Source organism: Mirounga angustirostris, unplaced genomic scaffold (assembly GCF_029215605.1).
Source record: "Mirounga angustirostris isolate CCGP_5_RB_7025 unplaced genomic scaffold, mMirAng1.0.hap1 SCAF_12, whole genome shotgun sequence".
Classification (NCBI taxonomy): Eukaryota; Metazoa; Chordata; class Mammalia; order Carnivora; family Phocidae; genus Mirounga; species Mirounga angustirostris.
The window spans coordinates 42,691,972-42,715,972 of record NW_026991720.1 but is presented as its reverse complement, the minus strand read 5'-3'; the positions used below and the strand labels follow the sequence as shown (position 1 = coordinate 42,715,972).

General features: G+C 41.1%; 1 protein-coding gene across 5 annotated transcripts in view; it reads left to right on the top strand.

The window, feature by feature from the left end:
* The window catches only part of BMPER (BMP binding endothelial regulator), a 249,704-nt gene that overhangs the window by 106,019 nt on the left and 119,684 nt on the right, over nucleotides 1-24,001 (top strand). For all 5 annotated transcript variants that reach the window (XM_045864437.3, XM_045864436.3, XM_064575064.1 and 2 more), the window contains one exon: nucleotides 22,941-23,040. In XM_045864437.3, coding sequence (XP_045720393.1) covers nucleotides 22,941-23,040 — 100 coding nt within the window. The remainder of the gene's footprint in view (nucleotides 1-22,940; nucleotides 23,041-24,001) is intronic.

Below are 24,001 nucleotides of genomic sequence, written 5' to 3'. Positions count from 1 at the left end.
GACTAGCTCCTTAACACGAGTTCTAGCCACTGATGTTTATTATCTCTGAATTCTTTGGCAGCAATGAATGATCAATTGTAATGAAGGTTTCTTTTATCTAATTAAGTGAGACTGATTGGTTTGTGTGCCTTTGTAATAGCATGTTCTTTTTTTAGATTCTAGATAGTCCCTCAGTTAAAAGATTTTAATCTGACTTAATGAATTCAAATCTAATCAAAATGAACAATTCTATACAGTTGGGGCCCTAAGGAGAAGTAGTATTTATGGGGCTTTATATACGTCAGGGACTGTGCATGATGTTTAGGTGATATTTTGCTTAGTTTTTACAGCAATCATCAGAGGTAAGTATTTCTGTTTCCAGTTGAAGCAATTTTACTTGTACTCACATAAGAATTAAGTGGCTGAGCTAGAACTGGAACCAAAGTCTGGCTGCAAAGCAAATTTTCAAGGAACTTGTTGAATTGTGACTCTTGCATTCTTTTTCTCATGCTTTACTGAGGGTGCTGGATTAGCATTCTTTTCTCACTGACCTGGGTCCCCTGTTCATACTTTATTCTTACGGACGGACATGGTTATTCCAAGAAAATGCCAGTTTGTCTAAGCTATACTCATCCTTTGTATTTGGGGCATTCATTCATTCATTCATTCACCCATTGAATATTTATTGTGTGCCAGATACTACAGAAGTTTGAAATGTAATAGGGAACAAGAGGTGGGTCCCCTGCCATCAGGGAACTTACTTTCTTGTGGAATATTGTTGCTCTTGAGATGTGATGGCAGTGATGGGGTACTAGTGAGCAACAGGTGGTATAATGAATCTTGAAAAATTTAATGATTATGCTGTTCCATGGTGCTTATCAATCATGGCTTTTAGAGTCATCTTGGCGTTAATGAAAGCTGTCCAACCTATGTAGAAACTCCCAGAGCCCTGTCATCAAATGATGGGCCTTTTAGGGATTCTTTCCAAATTACAGGACTCAGGGAGCTGCTTTAATTTTGAAAATATTATAGACTTGTAACTGAAAAGAGTCCCATTTAGTAGGAGTCACTGTTCCTGTCTCGTTTTGCTGGGTGTGCTCTGTGAGGGGCTGCTTCTAGGGATCATGTCCCATGCTTTGCCTTCCCTTGTCCCATGCCAGGTTTGGGGGAATTCACAGTGAAGAGAGCTACTCAGGCAACCTCTTTCTCCATTTTCATGGCCTCTAGGAGAGATAACTCTTAAATTCCGAAAGGCAGTGGGGACTTTAAAACATGGGAGGAAGAATCTGAACTCTCTTATGAAAGTTTTCTTAATCAGGGAACTCCAACTCAGTGTTTAACTCACATCTTTTTTAAAGTTCTACAGGACATATAATGGAGCCTTGTTATAGCCGCTTTCTGAGATCTACTGCTCAGCTCGAAGAAGAAATAGCCTGAAGGGTAATTTAGATTTGGCTTCACTTAACAAGATTATGACTGAGTGGACCAATCCCTTTAACATTTGCCAAAAAAAAAAAAAAAAAGGCCATGAGAAGAGGCAGAAAAGGATCTATCATGTTAGTAAAATGCTCAAACATCCCTTGCCTTTTCCCTGTAATAGCCCAGAGTTTTATCTCAGATACAGTAGTTGTCTCATGCTGTCTGTGGTGATAATGTGACTGATCACCCTTCTGGGCTTCCCCTTGGAAGTCAAATGTGAATGGTAATATAATTCTTGTCACAAGGGGGGATATGTGATTTGAGGGGCTTCGAGCCAAGTTGGAATGCTCTTTGAAACTAACAGTAAAATGAATTAAGACTGAGGGGCCCACAGTGGAAAGGTATAACCTAAGGAAGTGTGGGCTGCACTTCACATGAGAAAGGTCCTCTCAAGTAAGTGGCTTCACTTGGAAGCATCCAGTTAATCCCCTTCATGTTGTATGGAGGCCTTCACATTTTCCCTGGTGACACCACAGAAATATTGGCTGAGTGACACACAAATTATTTATCCTGTTTACACCAGTGCCCACAGTTGTCACAATTTGCCACCGACGGCTTGTCCTCAGACATTGTTGAGAACCCAGATTCTTCAGTTAGAACATCTCCTCGTTGTAAGGCTTGATTGGCACTGATGACGTATGATGGATCTGGGATGAAAAAATGGAGCTTACTCAGTGTAGGAAACAAATCTGCTATCTGTGGGTTATGCAATTTTCCATGTTCTTTTGCTGGTAAAGGGGCATCACTGTTGCAGTGGTGGAGAGAGATGTTAGTTTTCGAATCTACTCCTTCTCTTAGCTAGCTGTCCTTCTCCCATGTTTCTCCTGTTCTCCGACTCTCCATATTTCCGTCTTTGTCCAGACCACATAACCCCCCAACTTCCAGCATCCCTTACTGACTCCTAAATAATCTCATATCTCCTGAGACCCTAAACATACGAATTTCAACCCCTGTTATACAGATTTGACATGAAGAATGGGCAAGGAAAAATTACAAGAGTTTCTAGAGAATATCAAAGTATCCCAAATGCTGTGACATATTAGTAGGAATTGTGTGGCTGTTACACCGCAAATTTGAAGTGGTCCAAGTTATGATGTTTAGAATTAATTTTTGACCACTTGTAGGAGTTTAATGGTGAGGAAGTTTCTGTGAAATTTCTTTAATCATTTGAAGAAGTAGGTAGACAGCCAAGCTAACAGTTAAAATAATACGTTGGAATATATTTTGTCTTCTATCGAAGTAAATCAAAATTGAAAAAAAAACATCCTTGGCTCCTATGGTTTTTCTCCCAAGAAGTGCCATTTTACTACCACAGGTTAATGGGAGTTGGCTGGAAACACTAATTTGAATAAATTAAAAGTCTGAATAATAGAGTATTTTATTTTCTCTATTTGTAATATATTTTCATTTTAATTCAGTTAGTATGTGAGTATAGAAGAAAAGTCAGATGGTGCTAAAGGTTAATAACAAAACCAATAGTACCCCGGTGGAACCCTGTATCCTTTTTCCCCATAAGTGAACAATTCCAATGCTTTCAGCTGTTTCTTCTGATATCTTTCTCCATATTACTCAATAATATTTGTAATCCTCATTTTTGATTCATCAATTTAAAATATTACTTATAGATTTCTTAGAGTGATTGGTGAGGATTATTTTGGCTCTTTTGCATGTTTCTCTCTTTATTCACCTATTATCCTGATATGTGACATACTAATACTGCTAATAATACAAATCCTGAACATGGACGTGTTCATTAAAATTCCAGGCTCTGCACTCAGATTCTGATACAGTTGGTGCAAGGTGGCCTCCTTTTTATGCAATATGCATTTTTAGCAAACGATTCCAGTAAGTCTGATGAAGGTGTTCAAAGAAGATATTTAGAAAAACTGTAGTCAAGGGTTTGACTCTTGATTCTTCTCTAGCGTTAGGTAATGCAGGATTTCCAGAACTGTGGAGGATATAAAGGCATAGCAATTTGTAAGCAGTGACTCAAGGGTTCTGTTGTAATAAATAGATAAAATGGATCTGTAGACTCCACACAAATTGTATTTATGTAATTGCTGTTTATAAATAAGATTGAAAATGGTTTGCTCCCCCTAAACATAAAAAAACGTATAACCACTAGAATGGTTTGCCAATGAAAGCATGAACTTTAACTTGGCCTTTTAGTTAAATGATTTATAATGTTTGAAATGATATTATGAAATGCTTTCTTTGATTTCTGAACATGTGCTTTTGTTTGTTTAGGGAGTACGGTGGCTCTCAGATGTGATAGCTATAGGGGAGGGGGCAGAGGATAGGCTCAAAAAATTGAGGTACAGCTAGGCAGAAGGGCAGGCATAGCTCAGTAAAACCTTTACAGCTCAGCTTCAGACAGGTGGTTAGTGCCTGGGGCCTGAGATGAGGTGGAGAGATCCCAGGAGGCAAGGGTTGGATCATCTTTAGGAAGTTCTGCCTACAAGAAGGAAGCTTATGCCCCTTAGCCTGGTGATCAGGGGCAGAAAAAGAAGTGATTCTAGGTCCTGGATGCTAGGAAGAATAAGTGTTCAGTGATTAAAAAGGGGCTCATGCAAAAGCTTAGCCATAAAGGATGAGTCACGATGGGTGAGGGCAGAGGGGAGACTAGTACTAATTTCAGGTGTCAGGTATGTTTATCTCTGAACCAGATTTAGAAAATAGTAGGAGAGCCTAGAGTGTGTTCATGAGTTGCTAGTGCCTAAAAGGAAAAGCTCTGGAGGTAGAGCTGCTAAGATATTTCTGACCTACCTGTTAGGGTTTTACCTTTGTTCGGAGGCTGAAACAGGGTTTATCAGTTAGCTTGTCCAGCTCCGGGGAGTTTGGGAGGGCAGGGGAGGCCCAAGACCAGGAGGTATTGGGATAAAGGCTCAAGAAGTCTTGGAATTTCAGGAACAATTCCAGATCCCCTACACTGGGTTTAGCATTAGAATATTACTCCTGGCCCAGGCTAGCAAGAAAGGTGATCCAGTATCAAGTACCTCTGGGGAGATGGAAAGGTAGAGGCTTGAGACTCATTGACCCCCTACTTTCTTTTGCCCTTATTGGTGTGGGAACTAGGACAGGGCCATGGCTCTAGGTAGACACTTTTGGAGCAGTGGTAAGGTAACAGGACCAGGTAGAGTCAAAGGATGACTTTATTAGTCTATGAGACACTCCAACTGCCATCATTGTTATGAATCACAGGTTCTCCATCGGATTATGTCTTCTTTGTGAGTCAACTTAATGCAAAGATTTCTGGGGTTTTGAAATGAGGGGAATATGGAAACTTCTCATTTATCTTTCTTTAGATAGAAATTCTAAACAAGTAGCTAAAAATGCCATGTTGTTGACTGTAGCACATCAGGTCTGATTCTTGTAGGTCCTGGTTCACTCAAGACAGTAACCATCTTGTGAGGACACCCCAACTAAAGCATATTGGAGGAGGGTTAGCTGGTGTCTCATGGCCATCAGATTGATTACCAAGAATTCAGAGTCACTAAAACGAAAATGGGCACTGTGTTTATTTATAGAAGTACTTTGTTGGTCTTCTAGGTTGAAGTTGATGACAGATGTGTTTTTAGAGAAAAAGTACAAACTCTGGAGACACAAGCATCTGCTCTTTCTCAGTCCTGCCTCCTGGGTTTATACTGTATTTTTTTACCCACACAAAAGGCTTTCTCTTTTTCTACTGAATACCTGAAAATATGGGTGTAAATGACTAATATGGATCTTGACAGTTTTACTGGAACAAAACTAGTGTTTTCAGGCTTTGATTGCCCGTATATAGCTGGCTCTGTGGGTGGTGGTGATTATCCCTTTTTCACTCTGTAGTCCATATGGTATTACAGTCCACTAAGTGAACTTGCCAACTTAAGTGATGATGTACAGTGTTTCTCTGGGACCATAGAGTTCATTTCTGTGACCCAAGTGCACTGCTATACTTTGGTTTGTTTATCATGGTTATAAGAATTACTTCATGGAGGTAGACCTCAAGAATGTAAGAGTCAAGGCATTTGAGTCAGCGGTTCCCAAAGTGTAATCCATGGACCCCTGGGAGTCCTTAAGACTGTTTCAGAGGGTTCATGAGTTTTAAAACGATTTTTGTCATAATACGAAGACATTATTTGCCTTTTTCGCTCTGTTCACATTTATACTGATGGTGGGTAAAAGTGCTAGCGCCTTAGTGTGGATCAAAGCAATGGCACCGAAGTGGTCATTGTATTGGTCACCATCATGTACTCTTAGTTAAAAAAAATTTTTAAAGCCATTTTTACTTAAAAATGTCCTTGATGAAATGAAAAAATTATTTGTTTTTAGTAATTCTTACCCTTGAATACACATCATTTTAACATTGGAAGTGTGCAAAAAAATACTGCTGAATATTGAAATACAGTGGATATCTCTAAAGGAAAAACACTTACATGTTTATTTGAGTTGTGAGCTGAGCCAGACATTTTTTTCATGGAATTCCATTTTTATTTGAAAGAATGACTGACAGGCAAATTATTCAGACTTTGACATTTGGCAGACATTTTCTCAAAAATTAAAAAAAAATGAGTATGTCACTTTAAAGAAAATAAATGACGGTCTAGTGATAAATCGTCAGTGATAAAAATTTGAACTTTCATGTGAAAATTAGAATTTTGGGAAACTTGTATTTACCACTGTGTGCTTGACATATTTCTAATACTTAAAGACTTATGAAGAGATAAAAGATGACATTAATAAATGTAATTTCTTTTTGATATTCAATAATGAAATACACCAACATTAGGGAGATCTGCCTAAATCAATATTTTCCAAATGACCAATACATAGTATTACAAAAATCATGCATGGGGAAAATTTCCACTTAAAGTACAAGATACGGTTTTGAATTTCGCATTACAACCAACCTTTAAGATTGTTGAATTTTGGTATAGTATCAAAGAAGAATATCCACAATGATATGAAATGGCTCTTAAAATCTGCCTCTATTTTCCAACTACAAATCTGTATAAGGCTGGATTTTCTTTATATACTGCACCTAAAATGGCATATTGCAATAAATTGGAAGAAACAAGTAGGAAAATTCAATTATCTTCTGTTAAGCCAGAGCTTAGAGAGATTTGCAAAATGGAAAAACTCACTTTTCTCACTGATTTTTTTGTTTTGTTTTGTGTTATTCTGGATGGCATAGATATTTTTTATAAAAATGTGTTGTCTATGTTAATGTGATGGATTTTTGTCCTTTTAAAATGAACAAGTTTTTAAAAATTTCTCAGTTTTAATTTTTGATACAGTAAATATTGATAGATAGACATAACCCATGTAAACAAAAACTCTTTGATAGGTTCAATAATTTTTAAGACTGTAAAGGGATCCTGAGGTCAAAACTTTGAAAACCACTAGTTTTTAAGTGGGGCTTTCCACATATAGCCCAAATTAGGAATCCATGTCTAGTTTAAGTATAAAGCAAATCATGTTTTGCCTTTTTCCCAGTTTTCTTAGCATTACCTTGTCCTTTGGTTCCTGTGTGTCTGTTCAGAAATGCCCATAAGATATCATTGCTGGCCTATAATCTAGAGGCTCCCAGATATTCACATTGTCCACCTGGGAGGAGGCATCAACCATGGGCTCCACCTACCTGAAGGATAAGAGAAGAGCCTGTATGCAGTTATGGACACATTTATATTCTCTTTCACATCTAGCTAACTCCTTTATATGGAAAAATGGACAGCCAGCTGGGGCTGTGGTGACTAGTCTGAGTAATTCTGTATGAGACCTTTCTAAGCTAGAGAGAATTAGAATTTGGAGAAGTGTTTATGAATTCGTCATAAAGAATATTCTCAACATAGTGGAATATTAAGTGGGCAATAAAATGTTAATTATGGAAAGATCATGAAAACTGCTTGCTAGGACTTTGGGTGGGGAAGGTAGATTACCCAATGGTATTGCGGTCTACCAAAAAAAGCTGTAATTATTTATCAGAAAAAGACATCATGGTAGGCACTGAGGACACAGCCCTTGACTGAGGATATAAAATTTTACATTTATGTTGAGACAAAATTGAAGGTCATAGATTAAAAATGAAAATAATGGAGAAGCTGCTTCAAACCTGTCACAATTAATTAATTAATTAATCTATTGATTTTGAGAGAGAGCATGCACACACACATGTATGTGTGAGTCGGGGGGGGAGGGGCAACGGGAGAAGGAGAGAGAGAATTTTAAGCGGGCTCCATGCTCATCGTGGAGCCCTACTTGGGGCTTGATCTCACAACCCTGAGATCATGACCTGAGCTGAAGTCAAGAGTTGGATGCTTAAGGGACTGAGCCACCCAGGCGCCCCCAAACCTCTCACATTTTAAAAAAAATAATGTTTTGTTGATATTTTTTAAATTTCAATATGAGGGAAATAAGGGGCTAGAGATTGAAATTCCTGCTATTTTGATCCCTGCCTCTTTAAAACACTGGGAAGGGCACTGATTTTTCTGACTGCTTCCAACCTGGTGTTCTTGCCAGATCCACAAAGCTCCTGCCTTGTTTTACTCAGTTTACACAGCTCCTTGACCTCACCTAGCCAGGACTGTCATGGCCTCACTTGTGGTCCCATGAGGTCTTACCCAAAGGGAGCTGCAGGGGTAAACAAGCCTTTCCTTTAAATGTTTGTTTCTTCCATTACCACCTACTGAGGAATCTATCAGGGTTCTATTTGTTTACAATGTGTCACTTTTTTAGGGCCACCCAGAGGCAGATATTGAGGGGTAAGTTTGCTAGGCAAAAAGCAAAAACAAAAACAAAAACAAAAAAACCCTGGAGAAAGACATGGCTGAAATATTCCTTAGCATATCCTACAAATACCCCTTTTAAAGCCATGGAAACCACATATCCCACATCGTCTGCCTGGGGAATTTGTAGCCAGCTATATTTTCAGAGGATCTGGGAGGTAGAGTTTTCATATTATGGTATTTATAAATATTTCAGAAATGCCACATATTGGTAGGGTGACCTGGTTTATGGAATGTTGAAGCCAAGAATTCTTTTCTTCTATAGTAAAATGTGTAAAGATTCTGAGAAAAAAAAAAATCAAGATAATCCTGAAAAAAATGAACAGGAATCCTGAGATAACCTGTATTGACAGTATCCTTCAAACAAACCATTGTTAAGTGGTTTTAGGAATTTCTAAAAATATAATCTTAAATTGAATTTGAGGAGCATATCATTTAATGTAGCATTTATGGGAAGGGAAGGCTTTGGGGAATAGAATTGCTTGCTCAATGAAGGAATATTGATTGCTTAATATGAGGACTTGTTTATTTTTTTTATTTTATTTTATTTATTTTTTTTTTATTTTATTCTTATGTTAATCCCCATACATTACATCATCAGTTTTAGATGAAGTGTTCCATGATTCATTGTTTGTGCACAACACCCAGTGCTCCATGCAGAACGTGCCCTCCTCAACACCCACCACCAGGCCAACCCATCCTCCCACCCCCCTCCCCTCTAGAACCCTCAGTTTGTTTTTCAGAGTCCATCGTCTCTCATGGTTTGTCCACCCCTCCGATTTCCCCCGCTTCATTCTTCCCCTCCCGCTACCTTCTTCTTCTTCTTCTTCTTTTTTTTTTTTCTTAACATATATTGCATTATTTGTTTCAGAGGTACAGATCTGAGACTCAACAGTCCTGCACAATTCACAGCGCTTACCAGAGCACACACCCTCCCCAGCATCCACCACCCAGTCACCCCATCCCTCCCACCCCCCCCCCACTCCAACAACACTCAGTTTGTTTCCTGCGATTAAGAATTTGAGGACTTGTTTAAACAAAAATTGTTGCCGAGAAATTTCCCCCAAAGAGGAAAGACCCTATCATTGTAGAAACTTAGGACAAGTGTACAGTAGTAAATTGAAGTTGACTAGCATTTTCCAAATTGTGTTCCTCATTATATTGTACCATACGCCATGACAAAAGGGTTCTATGGTCAAGTAAGTTTGAGAAACACCATACCGATAATCTCCCTGTTGGATATCCATATGCATTAAAGGATAAGAAAAGTCTTGCAATAAAGAAAGCAATTTAACTTTGTTTTACACAACCTTACTCATTTCTTTGTAGGAGTCATGTAATGGAAACCCTAGTGACTTCTTATAAAACAGGATTCCACAAAGTACTTGTCGAGGAAATGCTGTAGGAGATAACTGAGTATAAATTACCTCACTATTTTTGAGGGAACGATTTGGCCAATCCAGACAGTTCTTCTGGTGCTCTGAAAGAAGACTGAGGTAAACGTTGGCATTTGTTGGTAAGGAATTGTCATTGCCTTTCACATCTGACTGACTCCTTCGTATGGAAAGATGGACGGCCAGCTGGGGCTATGACAAGTTTGCCTGAGGGATTCTGGGTGCTACAAGCCACAGCCATCTATTTCATTCTTCCTACTAGACCTTAGACGGATTGTGGCTATGGTGCCCATCAGTGCTGGTTTTTACAGAACAAGCATTAAAAAAATGGTTATATAGTGACTTCCTGGATCTGTGGGGTTGCCTCCCTTATTCTTAGGGCCCACCAGCCCATTTGTGGCCCTCGAGCAGGGGAGGGGGCCCGCATGTGTTACTTTCTGTAGTGAGAAATGGGGTAATCATTTCATGATTATCCCCATCAACCCCCAAACATACCCCTCCTTAGGAAAACAAACATCTGCAAGTTTATTTTATAAAATCTGTGTAGAACTTACATAAATATATTGTGACAGCAGCTGTTATACTGCATATATAAGAAAGTGCTTTGAAACTTTATGCAAATACATGGGCGATGTATATACTACTGTATACCACAAAGACTACTCCATGTGTTCCTTGTGCCAAGGAACACACAAATGTTCTCCAACTAATTCGGAGGAAAAGTCACCACAGCCCTGTTCTCTTGGCCACTGAAACATACTTTGAATGGCTGATCCTAAAGAGAGCAGGGTGGAGGTGAGGGGGCTGAAGGTTCATTTTTATCAGGGACTTTTATAGCTCAATTGCTATGCTGGGCACATGAAGCACATTCACTCATAAAATTTTCACAGTAGCTTTGTGGGAAAAATGGCATTGTCTGGTAATAAAAGAACCAAGACTCAGGTTAAATAAATTGCCCAAGGTCCACTCATTTATTAATTTATGGAGCTGACTGGGATTCAAAATTAATTTGACTTTAAATATCTGTAAGAACAAACATTTAATGAGTGCTTACTATGCGCCAGGCCCTGGGCTAAAAGCTTTTCTTCCATCGTCTTATTCTTTGCATGACCTCGGTGACACAGAGGTACTGTTGTTTTCCTAATTTACAGATGAAGAAATTGAAATTTAGAGAAGTTAAGTAACTTCGGTACAAAGTAATAAACTGGAGTCTAAAGGAGCCCTTAACGCCAGGGGTTTGTTCCTTTGAGTCATGTGGTTTCCCATTTTTCCTTCTTGATTTAGAATCTGGAAACTTTCCTGGTTTGTACTGAGTTTAAGGCACAGATCTTCTCATGTCTTCATGGACTAGGATTTCATAAACATTTAAAAAAGTCGTCTTCCCTTGATTCTTGATTCATCACCCAGTATCTGGAGTTTAGTATCATTTCCACATTCGTGGATATTGTTATTTCTGTAACTCTCATAGATCATATTTGGAGTTTTGAACATATTTCAATGCAAATACCTTATGTATAAATATTAGATGAAAGAAATGGCCTCTTTACAAAGATTTGCAGTCTTTTGCCCACAACACTGGGATACGTGTCTAACTGAGAGTCTCTTCCTCCATTCCTGTGTACCCTTTGGAATTGGGAATGTTTGAGAATAGAGTAATTTACAATTTTTGCTATGAACAGTTTTGGTGCTCACACTGCTCCTTTTATTTCCAAGTTTTGAGAGCTCTTCTGCTTTTTAAAGTCAAACCCATTAGAGCCTTTGAGAACTATGGATTTTGAATCCTTACCTTCTTGTGGTTGCTCAAGTTCCCCACCATGGCATGTTTTATTACTATTGTAATGACAGCAACTGTTTTCTAGGAACCACTGATCCTAGGGAAGTGGGCCACTTGTGATTGCAAAGTTAGAGTCTGCTTGGGAGGGTTTGCAAAAGAGGGAACAAGAATTGAGCCTAAAGGCCATCTCAGGCCAGATCAGTTAAAAGGCTTAGGAGATCATATGCTCTGTCCTAGACCACTGGAAACACTTTCCTAGAACAAAAATACAAAATACTCATTGTGCATGAATGATGTTCACACAGTGCATTTTAATAAAATATGTATGTAACATAAATGTTAAGTGTATTTTCCACCTTAGCAATTTTTGGAGGGAGATGGAGACATTTGGTTTTGGAGTCTCATCCGCAGAGTCCCTGAACAGATCTTATCAGATAGCTACTTAGTACAAATCAAAATTTTATGTCCTGACTAAAACTAAAGAAAAATACTTCACTGCAAGGGCAATATCTATGGTCTACACACTTGTGAATATGCCACACATTGTTCTGATCACAAATATATTCAACCAATCAGAACTAGCAATGTTCCGATAATGAGGTGGTCATATACTTTGAGCTACTTGTTTATATCAGTTCTATGAACTTGGTAACCAAACTGTAGTCCCGATGGATGAGGCTTTTTATAAGTAACATCTATCAATTTAAAATATGATTTTTCTGGATTTCTTGGTCAAAAAAGGGGTCCGCCTTCAGTATGCAGGCTTTCACTTAATCTCCCTGTTTTCAAGACATTGCCATCACCTTCCAGTTGGCCTGGTATAATAAAATGGTGGATAGTTCTGAACTCCTGCCTCCCTGAGTCCTAGACATTTCTCTCCCCCACCCACCCCCAAATTTCCCCTTCAACACTGGTCTTTGGAGAGAGTTTGGGGCAGGTTCTGAGTGGCTCGTGTTTGGTCCTGACAGCTATTTTGAGTGGGTTGGCTTTCCTTTGATTTCCAATTAAAGGTGACCTTCCACTCTTCTTCTTTTAGCTTCTTGGGAGTTCCAAGGAGACTATCCTTGGTTTCCATTGAAGCACTGAGGGAAGTTCTGACAAGCACTTGAACTTCTGTCCTAGCTATTGGGTCTAAAAAACCCAGTCCTCAACCCAGTCCTATCTGTATCATTTTCTGAAATAAGGTACTAATTATGTTGCTCTGGTAGAACTTTTTTCCATTCCTTTCAATAAGGTTAAGGATTTGACCTGTCCAGTCCTGGGTCTCCATCATTCCTGGGAAAAAAAGGTCTGTGGTTGCTAAGAGTGTTGTCATAGTTACAGAGCTGTGCATGACCAGGCAAGCGTTCCATCCAGCTGCTGCCTCACTGAGGTACCTTCCATCTTCTGGCCTCTTGATCACATGTTCTGGCCAAGATCACCAGACAGTGATTCTGAACCTGGCCAGATATTATTCCAGGAGAAGCTTGATTGATTAAATATAACTCATTGTTTCTGTAAGAGGCCAAGCGCTTTTTCTTTCTCCTTGACCAGTATATGAATTCGTTTGTCAGAGAATACAACCTACCCATGCCTTGTCTATTAGGGCGCTATTTTATGCTGTCTAGTGTTGGATACTGATGGCCAGTCCTCCTAGCAGGTCAGAGTTCATGAGAGGGGAAATGTGATTTTCCTGGACTGGGTAGGAGTCCGTCTCCTACCTGTCTGTCATTGTTTCCTCTTGTTTGGCACCGCACCCATTTCATGGGCACCTTGCTTTTCCACCTAGCATGGCTGCTACTTTCAACTTCCACCCTCCTTTATTGTGTATCGCTGCTAACGTCCTGGAAGCCTCTGATGATGAAGCAGTGTGGAGGGGAATTGGGAGGGGCCAACATCACTTTCTGTTTTGGGTGGTTTTACTCAATCACAGGAATCCCGAATCAGAAGGGGCCTGTACTTGAATATGTCACAGAGGTTTCAATGACGCTGTTCTTTGAGGCTTTCCTTTCATCATCTTTCTCCTCTAGGACCCAAACGGGCATCCACGACACAACTTGGGGTGACTCGAGTGACAGATGCCAAGTCCTGTTTGCACTAAAGCCTTCCTTCTGTAATTAGGCTCAGGGACTGGTGGTTGTGTTGTGCTGCATCTCTTCCTCCCTGGTGATGGATTTTTTTTCTTATGAGAAGCTACGCAGGTGAACCTCTCCCTTTCACTGGACTTGCCCAGACATGTCTGAATGCTAGCTTTGGCTCAAAGTGGGACCCCCCCCCACCCCCTCCGCAGCTGTTTCCAACAGCCTGTACACTTCTTTTCCTTTGATCGTCTTTGGCCTAGATTAGGATCATCCTAAGAGCTTGCCAAGATTGGGTTGCAGCCTGTTTGTCTCAGAACACAAACTTTGAATTGGTTGACAAGACCAATACCCAGGGGCACCACTAGTTTGAATGAACGGTGCCAGAAATCTCTAGTCTCCCTGCACAGGGTCCCTTGAATGAGGTCAGGGTGTTTATAGGACTCCTTCATATTTTACTTACAACATTTAAGATTTTGTTAAAATTTTAGGAAATTGTCACTCGATACAAAATAGAGAACTGTGTAAGGGTAATTTATATTGAATGAAGATTTTGAAATTTTTCATTTAAAGCCCACCGGGTCTAACATGTAGAAATTCAAATGTTTGTTGAATGGGCAAACAAAAGCCAAAATGCTGTGACTAGCCAACTGCTATTCAGAAGTTAAAATGAAGTGAAAATATAATCTTATTTTTCAGTAGTGTGTTTAAGCGTACCAGATTTAGGAAATATTCCAAGAACTTGTAAAGTATAATTTTGTCAATACATTGCGGGGATCCAGATACATCTTACTTAGGACTAATTCATTTGAAAACAACAGATAATTTTGTGCCTCAGGAAACCTCACTGGAACACAGACACCTGTGACTGACTTTCAGCTCTGCCTGACAACCCAGCAAGTAGGTTTTAAGTGAAAACCAAGCACTTCTGATGTTACTGCGGCTTCGCTGTGGGGCTAGGAGGACTGAGGCCCTTGTGGAGGATAAAGGAAATATTCACATGGCTTCTGCCCCCCATTGAATCTCAGCCTAATTTGGGGCAAGTGATAAATGCAAATGGAACACCATGGAAACAAAATAAAACAATGGGCAAAGCAGGTAGTGTACATCAATTATTTTTGGTAGCCAAACTTAAAAGTCAACTGAAAGGTTTCAGAGAAACAGTTCATCGGTGATGCTTGGGTTTCTGTCTTTGGGGATCAGTATTTGTAGAGCCTTGCCCCCCATCAAAGGCCTTCATGGGGCCTCTTCCTCAGTGCATCTCCAGCTTTGCTGTGGTGGAGACAACCTAAGGAATATGAAAAATGCCCTTTCTCCTCCACAGTGGTGTTATTTCCTTCCTTTCAGGAATGGCTCATAACTCATGGGAGGTGTGAGTTCTGAATGATTGTTCTTTTCATCTCCCTGGAAGTGGGCCAGACTGTAGATAAAACGTTTGATGTGTCAGCAGTAGGCTTGTAACAGCTTTGACTACTTACATGATGATGAAAGGTTGAACTTTGATAAAAAATGGCAAGAAAAGGAAAAGGGCTCATTTTTTTTCTTTTGCTTTTTTTTGGGGGTGGCCGCATTTTGAGAGGCATCCTAACCAGGGTGGTCTGTAAGGTCTCTGGGAATCTGAAATATTAGGAGGCTGTTCTCTTGTGAATTTCTTTGCTTATGTATCGATTGTTTGAGAGAGGGGGGACACCCATGCTCTCCAGCATAGCAGGGCCAGATTCTCAGGGCCTTATCGGTAAGACCCTGCCTCTCCGCCCAGTGAACCCTGGAAAGGGGTATCACATTCCTCAGGGCGGATCACTTAGGTTTCCAGCCATCCCTCAGCACCTGCTCGCAGACACCAAACAAACCAGGGCTGTCTAATCTGTTCTGACTCTTGGGGCTTTTTCCCCCACCCCTCAGTTCCCAGGGCATTTGTCCGGAGGTCTCTTCTGGGCGTGGTCCCATAGGGTGGTCTTATCTTCCTGCTTCTAAAATAGACAAAGAATGCCATGAAATATTTGTGGAAACCCAGAACCAGTTGGAATTTGCCTCAAACCATATCCCAATCTTATCAGCAGTTGGTGTGTCAGCCTGCATGCCAAAGTGGGGCTTGGGGAGGAAGAAGAATTTCGAAATTTTCTTTTCCAAAGCAAAACTCAAAAAAGCAAAAACAGAAACAGCAACCTGCCCTTCAGGTGAGTGACAAGACAGCGCTAAAAGCAAGAACTCAAAGAGGAATATAGACGAGTTTTACCTTTAAATAGGAGGCTTAGGCAAACACAATACAGAAACCTCCTTTTAAAATGGCATTAGTGGAACAATAGTAAACATATATGCATCACCTGTTTATTTAAGAATCTGGTATTTCTTTTACAAAATTCTGACCTCTGGCTCTGCGCCTTGGTGCGCTCGAAGCCCAGCACTGTGTCCATAGCCGCTGGGACCTGGCCGTCATCCTGCCAGTGGGCTGAGGCCTCGCTGCAGTGCCATGCAAACCCAGGGGGGTGCCAGGACAGGCATTCTTCTGTAAGTGTCTTTGAATATGAGGGATGCTGTAAAACTCGGCGGGAGTCGTCTGTCTGGCCACCAGAGGACACCGAAGTCCCTCCAGGGCCCGCCAGCGCAGGCCAGAGGGTGACTAGCCAAGTCATACGGCTTGGTGGGAGCTTGAGTTTAGGGGAGTAGTGCTCACCAGCATGGCCGGAGTGCTGCCGCCGAAGAGGTCTGTTGGCCGACACAACAGCTTTCCTACTTCCTAAAGTAGGAAAACATCCCAAGATGTTGAGCTGTCCACTAGGGCATATGAATGGCCTATGACAATAAAGGAGAGAGTACATGAGATGTGAAATTCAGATTGTCTGGTTGGAGATCACCTTCTGAAAGGTACAGTGAAAGAACTAGAGAAGAGCACAGGAAAAACAAACAAAAAGTGGGCATGAACTTGCTCAGTTCAGCAACCACATGACCAGGATTTAAACAGAGATTCTTAGTTATCTCTTTCTTTCTGATTAAAAAAAAAAAAAGGGAAAAACTAGCTTTTTCAATGAGGGAATGACTGATAGAGTGGGTTATTTTAGTGTTTCAAGGTCACCTAAGGCCTAAAATATTATGTCTGGGACTGCACATTTCTTAAACAATAATTGCAGTAGGCAGAATAATGGATCCCCTGGGCCCCTAAGATATCCATGTTCTAATCCCCCAAACCTGCGACTGGCCTCACACGGCAAAACAGACTTTGCGGATGTGGTTAATATAAGGATTTTGATATGAGATTATCCTGGATTATCTGGATGGGCCCTCTCACAAGAGGCCTTATAAACAGAGGTGGGCGGGTCCAAGTCAGGGAGAGATTTTGAAGATGGTGTGTTAATGCCTTTGACGATGAAGTAAGGAGGCTGAGAGCCAAGGAGGGCTGGCAGCCTCTGGAAACTGGAAAAGGGCAAGGAAACAGATTCTGTCCTAGAGTCTCCAGAGAGAACCCAGCCCTGCTGACATGTTGATTGAAGCTCAGACTGACTTCAGACTTCTGACTTCCAGAACTGTAAGATATTAAGTGTGTATTGTTTTAAGCCACTGAGTGATAATTTATTACGGCAGCAACAGGAAACCAAAGCAATACTATGAACAACAATACAATTGGGCTTAGAGACATTAATTGATGGGAAATGTAAAAGGAATTTGTTTTAGGCTTGATTCTCGAGACAGAGGTCATGATTCTTTGAATAGGTATGAAGGACAAAAGGGTTTTGTTTTTGTCAGTCCAGGGGGCACTTCTCAGGGGTGATGGCTCAAGATTTTTATGGGACAGAATAGGTATTGTGGTCAAACTTTGCTGATGTGTTCCTGACTCTGTGTATAGAGAATCAAAGTTGAGTTGTATTTTATCACTTGGAAATGTAAGCCCATGGGTAGCATAATGTTCAGATTCTTAGAGTGAAAAGATTGTGATGGTAAAGCCTGCCATGGTCTCAGCCCAGACCCCTTGGTGAATTCTACCCCATCAACCTCAATCACAAGTCCACCCCTGCCTCTGCTCCTGCTGTTCTCTTCCCTCACAGGCCTGAGTAAAGTGGCCTCTAGCCACCAGCAACCTGAAGTAGGGCCTGGCTCATGGCTCAGAGAGAACTCCCCCACATGCGAAATGTGCTCCATCATTCAGAATGCATGTCTTGAGCACATGTGATAAGCTGTGACGTGTGCTAGTTGCTGGAGGAACTAACAAGATAAATAAGCCTCAAAACCTAGTTGCTGGAAGCTCATGTCAGTGAGGCATTTTGCAAAATGCAGTGCCTTGGACAGTAGCATCCAATTTGTCTGGGAAAGTTATTGAAAGTGCAAGTTCCTGGGCTGTGGCTTGAGAAAACATTGGTTTAGGACAGTGGTCTTTAATAGGGAGTGATTTCATCCTCTAGGGACATTAGGCAATGTCTGGAAACATTTCCGTTTTTTACAACAGGGGACTAAGGGTGCTACTGGCATCTAGTGGATGGAGGCCAGGGATGCTGTTAAATATTTTACAATGTACAGGATGGCCCTCTAAAACAGAGACTTCTCTGACCCCAACTGTTATTAATGCCAAACTTGAAAGACCCTGGTCTAGTGGGTAACTCTCACAAACACAGCCATTATATTATTATACCACAGTGCTACGTACATATATGTCAATATCGTGTGTGTACATATGTGTACACATGTGTCCATGTATGTGTATGCATATCTATAAATAGCTTTCTCTCTCTAAAGTAGGCTCATCACCCACTACAATTTGGGCTCTCCTGTCTCCCACTGTCCACTCTACTCCTGCTCCCTCCATCAGACCTCTCACCTGCTGGCCATCTTTGCTTTGATTTTCTGTTGTGCACTGGCCAAGATCAAGACCTTTACCCCTGGAAGTAACTGTCATGCTCTGAAACTACCAAAATAAATTTGCAGGTCAAAGAGAGGGATGGCTAAGGACATCCTTTCTCTCTTGTGATGTTTTTTGACCAATTTCAATTCAGAGTGGTTACTCTATTCACAAGTCAGCTTTGCACCACTGGCTATTATGAATATAAGAATTATGGTGCACGTATAAACTCTTTGCACTCAAGATATATTTCTCCCCTACACTAGCCCTGCCAGGTTTTCTCTCCCCTATTCTCACCTTCATCTAGAATTAATGGAGAATTCCATTCCCTTCAAACAACTGAATGAACATTGGGGGAAAAAAAAATTCCTCTACAATGTGGCTGAGTGTAGCTGATTGGTTCTAACTGGTTAGAAATGCCTCCTGTTGGGGAGCCAGCTCTGCATCCTGGTCAAGGGATGAGTGCTATGTCACATGTTATAGTGTGGTTTCCAGCCCTCAATTCTCGGTGGTCTTCAGGGTGGGGGAAGAAGCCTGTATGCACATGGCTGTGGTTTTATCATCTTGCACTCATTACTATATTCAGGAAGATAGATTTTTATTATGCAGCAAGACTGCTGCTCTGGGGTAAACTTTGACTCAAAACAATTGTGTTCTTGACTGACTCAGCTAAAACAAAAAAATAAGGGGGCGGTAAATAGACTTGGGACAAGTTTCATGTCTTTCTTTTAAAAACAGCTGCTTTCGGAGAAGCACTAGGATATGCAGTTAGAACAAACGACCACCTCTAAAGAACAAACTAAGGAGAAACGGTGGAAATCATAACTCGCCAGTACTTATGGAAGTTCCTAGCATTCCTTTCCTTGTTGACCACATGAGAATATAGTCATTAATCCTTGTGTATTTTGACCATGTAGAAATTTTCAAACATTTAACAAAACACATGGGGTCCTAGGAATCCTGCCAGCTTATAAGGTGACGTTAAGTGTTGCTTTTTGGTATACCAGCACCAAGAAACATTTAGTTAGTACCTAACATGTACAAAACCCAAGGAAATACAAGGTAAGCAGATGCAGACAGCCCTGAAACTATACCATCTCATCAGCATCCTGTAGTTCAAAGTGGTTTGAGAAATTCATTGAGATTCTAGAGCTCATCCTGTGTGGTGGCTCTTCTTTCATTCAAGAAATTTTTACTGAGATGTTTCATCCAGTCTGTCACTCTCCTGACGGATATTAGCTTGGAGGCAAAACCAGTGTCATCTTGCAGCGTTAAACTTCTATGTATGTGTCAAAAATACAGGAATACATATGAGAATGAAAAAGATATGGAAAGATGAGTGGGTCACTGGGAAATGAAAGGGTCTAGAAGGCTTCACAGGTGAGAAGGGGCTTGAAATAGACCTTGAACAAAGCAGAATTTTTATAGGGGTCAATGACAGGGGGAGAGAGGGAAAGAGGTACATATAAAGAAGATGGCAGGCCACAGATGTGCCTGGGGATAATAAAGAAGATACACTGGACCCCCCCTCTCCGGGTTGGTATAGTGAGGAAAGGAGATGGGAGAGAAGATTATGGGGTATCTTGACAAAGCAGACTAACTGTGGTAATAAAGACCTAATGCATCTGAGTATTTTAATGCAATGAAATTTATTTCTTGCTCATTTAATAGTTCATTGCAAGTGTTTAGTGGATAGACTTCCACATGGTGACTCCGGGAAGTGGAAGCAGGCTCTTCCCATCTTGTACAGTTATTGATATCCCCTCCATTCATCTAGTAGAGACAGAAAGTGAGAGTGTGGAGCACTGAGATGAGACATTTTTATGGGTCAAGCCTGGAAGCATGTTTTTTATTTCCGTCCACCTCTTGGTCAGAACCTAGTCATACGACCTAACCGAAAGAGAGAGTCTGAGAAATGTAGTGTTGGTCTATGTCAGGAGAAGAAGAAACCGATTTTAGTGAGCCCATAATTGCTTCTACAATGGACACTGAGCCTGAATTTTATCCCGAATGCAGTGGTAAGTCATCCTCCACTTTAGCATGGGGACATACTCAGTGGTAACGTAGACTCAAAAAAGCGAGTGATTTTTGTATGTTATATTCCCTGCTGTCTCCTCAGCATATGTAGACCTTAAACATATATTTGATCCTTAATGAAATGATGGATGGATGTTGGAAAGGAGTCCTGGACATATTGCAGTGTCCAGGATGGGTTAGTGCAAGAGAGCTGAGGCAGGGAAGCCAGTTAGAAAGATTGGGATAATCTGATAGAGCCCGAGTTAGTGCAGTTACAGTAGGAGTTAGTACATTTTTAGAAACAGAAATGTTCACTTCTACTATTTTAACTTCCCTAGTTTACAACTCAGCCACATCTCATCATTTAACCAGATTCCCTGCTGAGTTGAAATCACAGAAGCAGGTTGTGAGCCGAAAAGGGCTGGCACTTTCTTTGGTATTAATTGGGATGCAGCCTCGGGACTTGGGCTGTGCCACAACACTGCAACCCAAACAAAATAAAACTTGACTAAACTAGCAAACCCAGATTGGAGTTCAAGTTACTTTAACGGGCTCTTGGGAAAGACAAACTGCAGTTGTATCATGTATGCAAAATCCACTCTTTGACCTTAGTGTAAGGAAAATTACCGGAGACCACATAATCTTTTGCCAGCTTTCTGAAGCATTGGACAAGTTAACTCCTAGGCAATTATGCAATATTTTTAAAAAGTTTTAATTTTAAAATATGCTTGAAAAATACATGCTGCTCCATCAAGAACAGAGCATATCGATGAAAAGAATATGTTCTCTGTGCACCTACAAGAAGCCAACACACAGGCAGCCTCATGTGGCCTGAGACTTCAAGCTTTTAGGAAGCTGCTTGCAGATGAATTTTTTCAAATAAAAATTAAGGGAAGCATTATGTCCTCCCTCTAGATTTAGCTTTTGTGGTTTATGTATAAGCTAGGGCAGACCTCAGAGTCTGACCCAGACTCAGGTTATGTGCCTCCAAAGTCTGGTGAAAGGCCCGACTTGAGGATTATGCAGAGTGGAGTGAGGAACATCACAGAAAACAGCCAGGGATTCTTAGGAGATTTTTAGTGATTCTTGCTGATCTGGAAATAACGTAAAAACAACAGAAGAGCTTTTTGTGGTGTTTTTGCATGTTCTCTATTGGTTTGGGGAAGAATCCAATGTGAAAGTGGCTTAAACATAATAAATATTTAAAAAGACATAATGTGCCCTACCCTTTTCATTCACTCGTAACCAAAAATAAACAGTAATAACAAAACTGGCAAGACGAGGAAGGGAGAGCAGGAACAATGGATGGCGGCCGTGCGCGGGGATGGGCATGAATATGACCCAGACGGCTAACGTCTGGTGTTATTGCAGAAAGTGCTGGAGAAGGTGTGAGGAAAGGCCTCGGGGAATCTTTCCCTTCTTTGAGGCGTGAGTTCCTCATTTCCTGAGGCCTCTTGAGATATAAATTACCGGTTTCAGACAGTGGGTACCTGAGGGTCTACTAGTTTGCTTTCTAGCTCAAATCCCAGAGAAGCCAATCCACTGAAATTGCATTTGCCTAGTGATCTGTTTACCAAAGCTGCTGATTTTTCTAAAAAAAATTTAATTATTCATAAATTTGGTAGAAATTCATTTTGCACAGGATAGTTTTCACATGAGCCTTACAAGGGTGTTGGATGTAAATTGACTGGAAAGCACTTTTTTTTTTTTCCCCTGCCCCAGCTTTCTGAAGATTCAATTACAAGTTGCTGAGGCTGGAAAAACAGATGCCTCTGGTGAGGCATTGAGGAGGGGGAGTAGGCATGCTGCATCTTCGAGTTGTGGGGAGGGGAGAGAGATTGAGGGCCAGAGGAGGTGGGGGCGTGCTGAGGTAAAGAAGGAAAGAAAGGGTGTCAGAAAAGAGGAAAGGGCAGAGAATGAGGGGCAGGGAAAAATTTGAAGGCTCTAGAACTTCTCCCATAGGCAGCTGAGCCTTTGCCATTCCTTCCAATATCAATCATCATTTGCCGTCTACTTATGATAGAAACAGGTTTGGTTAGCTGAGTGAATTCAGTGAAATGGTTCTTCCGAATATTGGCTTTCAGCATATCCATTTTCAGCAGTCTGGCTACTTCTTTAAATCCGAGCCTCATTGAGTCATGCTAGCAACACCTTTAAGCTGTGGCAGGAAGGGAAGTATTCTTGGAGGAAGATGTCTGCAGAACCTACAGAAAGATGGGGGTCTGAAAGAGGAGGAATTCTCAGTAAAATCCAGAGGGGATTGCTTGCTTGGGGGTTGGAAAGAGAGGCCAACTTGTCCTGGTTTGCCCAAGACTTTCCCAGGTTTAGTACTGAAAGCCTCTAATCTCCGGCAAACTGAGATGGTTGGCTAGTCCTGAGAAGGAAAAAGATAAATAAAAGTGGTGTTGGGTGGGGAGAAGTGATGCTGTAATCTCTTCAGGGACAGTCTTTTTGAGGATGTAGTTCGTGTGGCCTACAGGGAAGATAAATGGAGAGTTGGGAGAAATTACACAGATGTGAGTAGTCGCCCCAGGGACCTAATACAGGGAAGGCCCTAGGTTTGTTCCAGACATCTTGATTATATGATATATATGCACTTACTTTTCTAAATGTGCTTTTTTTTCTCTCTCTCTCTCTTTTCTTCAGGGAGGCAGGACACAGTGCGTGAGAGAAGTCTGTCCCATTCTCTCCTGTCCTCAGCACCTTAGCCACACTCCCCCAGGACAGTGCTGTCCCAAATGTTTGGGTGAGTGACTGTTTTCAGGTCAAAGAACAATGTAATTCTTGGGAGTTTCTGCTGAGAGTCTTCATTCATGTTGTTGTGTTGGGGTTCTCAGGTTGTCCTAGTTCATGGCTTATTAGGAATAACTGCTTCTTCTGATTATAGGAGTTCATCTCTTTTCTGATTTCTCTACAGGGGTTTCTTTTCTTTCTTTCTTTTTTTTTTTTTTTTTAAGATTTTATGTATTTATTTGGCACAGAGAGAGAGAGAGAGAGAGCACAAGCAGGGGGAGGGGCAGGCAGAGGGAAAGGGAGAAGCAGGGAGCCCGATGCGGGGCTCAATCCCAGCACCCTGAGATCATGACCTGAGCTGAAAGCAGATGCTTAACTGACTGAGCCACCCAGGCACCCCATCTACAGGGGTTACTTCTCTCTTGTCTTCCCGTGTATCTGTAAACCTGGTTCACCAGACAACCTGGGATAATAGCTCCTGATTGAGAGAACAGTGTGGAAGAAACTATCTTTCATTGGGCATATGATGATCAGTAGAAATGACTAGTATTTTAAAGGCATATGAAGTTAACATATGGAGGAACATAGGCCAGTGTTACTTTTAGAGGCAAAAACAGGCCAGAGGATAACACCAAAAGCAAGAGGTTTGGAAAGGAGAGATGAAAAATAGCCAACAAAAAAGGAGGATTATTCATTTCTTGTTGAGCATTTACTATGTCCTAGGCACCGTGCAAAGCACTCTATATGCTTTTTCTCATTAAAGTTTCTCAGGAAGCTATGCTGTGTAGGTGCTAAATTTATCATTCTGCTGTGTAATGTAGGTGCTCTGGTTAGTATTATTGCAGGAGAGGGGAGTAGATTCCTAGAAGGTGCCACAGCTAGTGAGTTACGGAGCTGATGCCTGAACGTGAGTCCCTGTGATTCCTAAGACTGTGCTTTAACCTGCTGCTGCTCAGCCTCCCTGGGATGCGGAG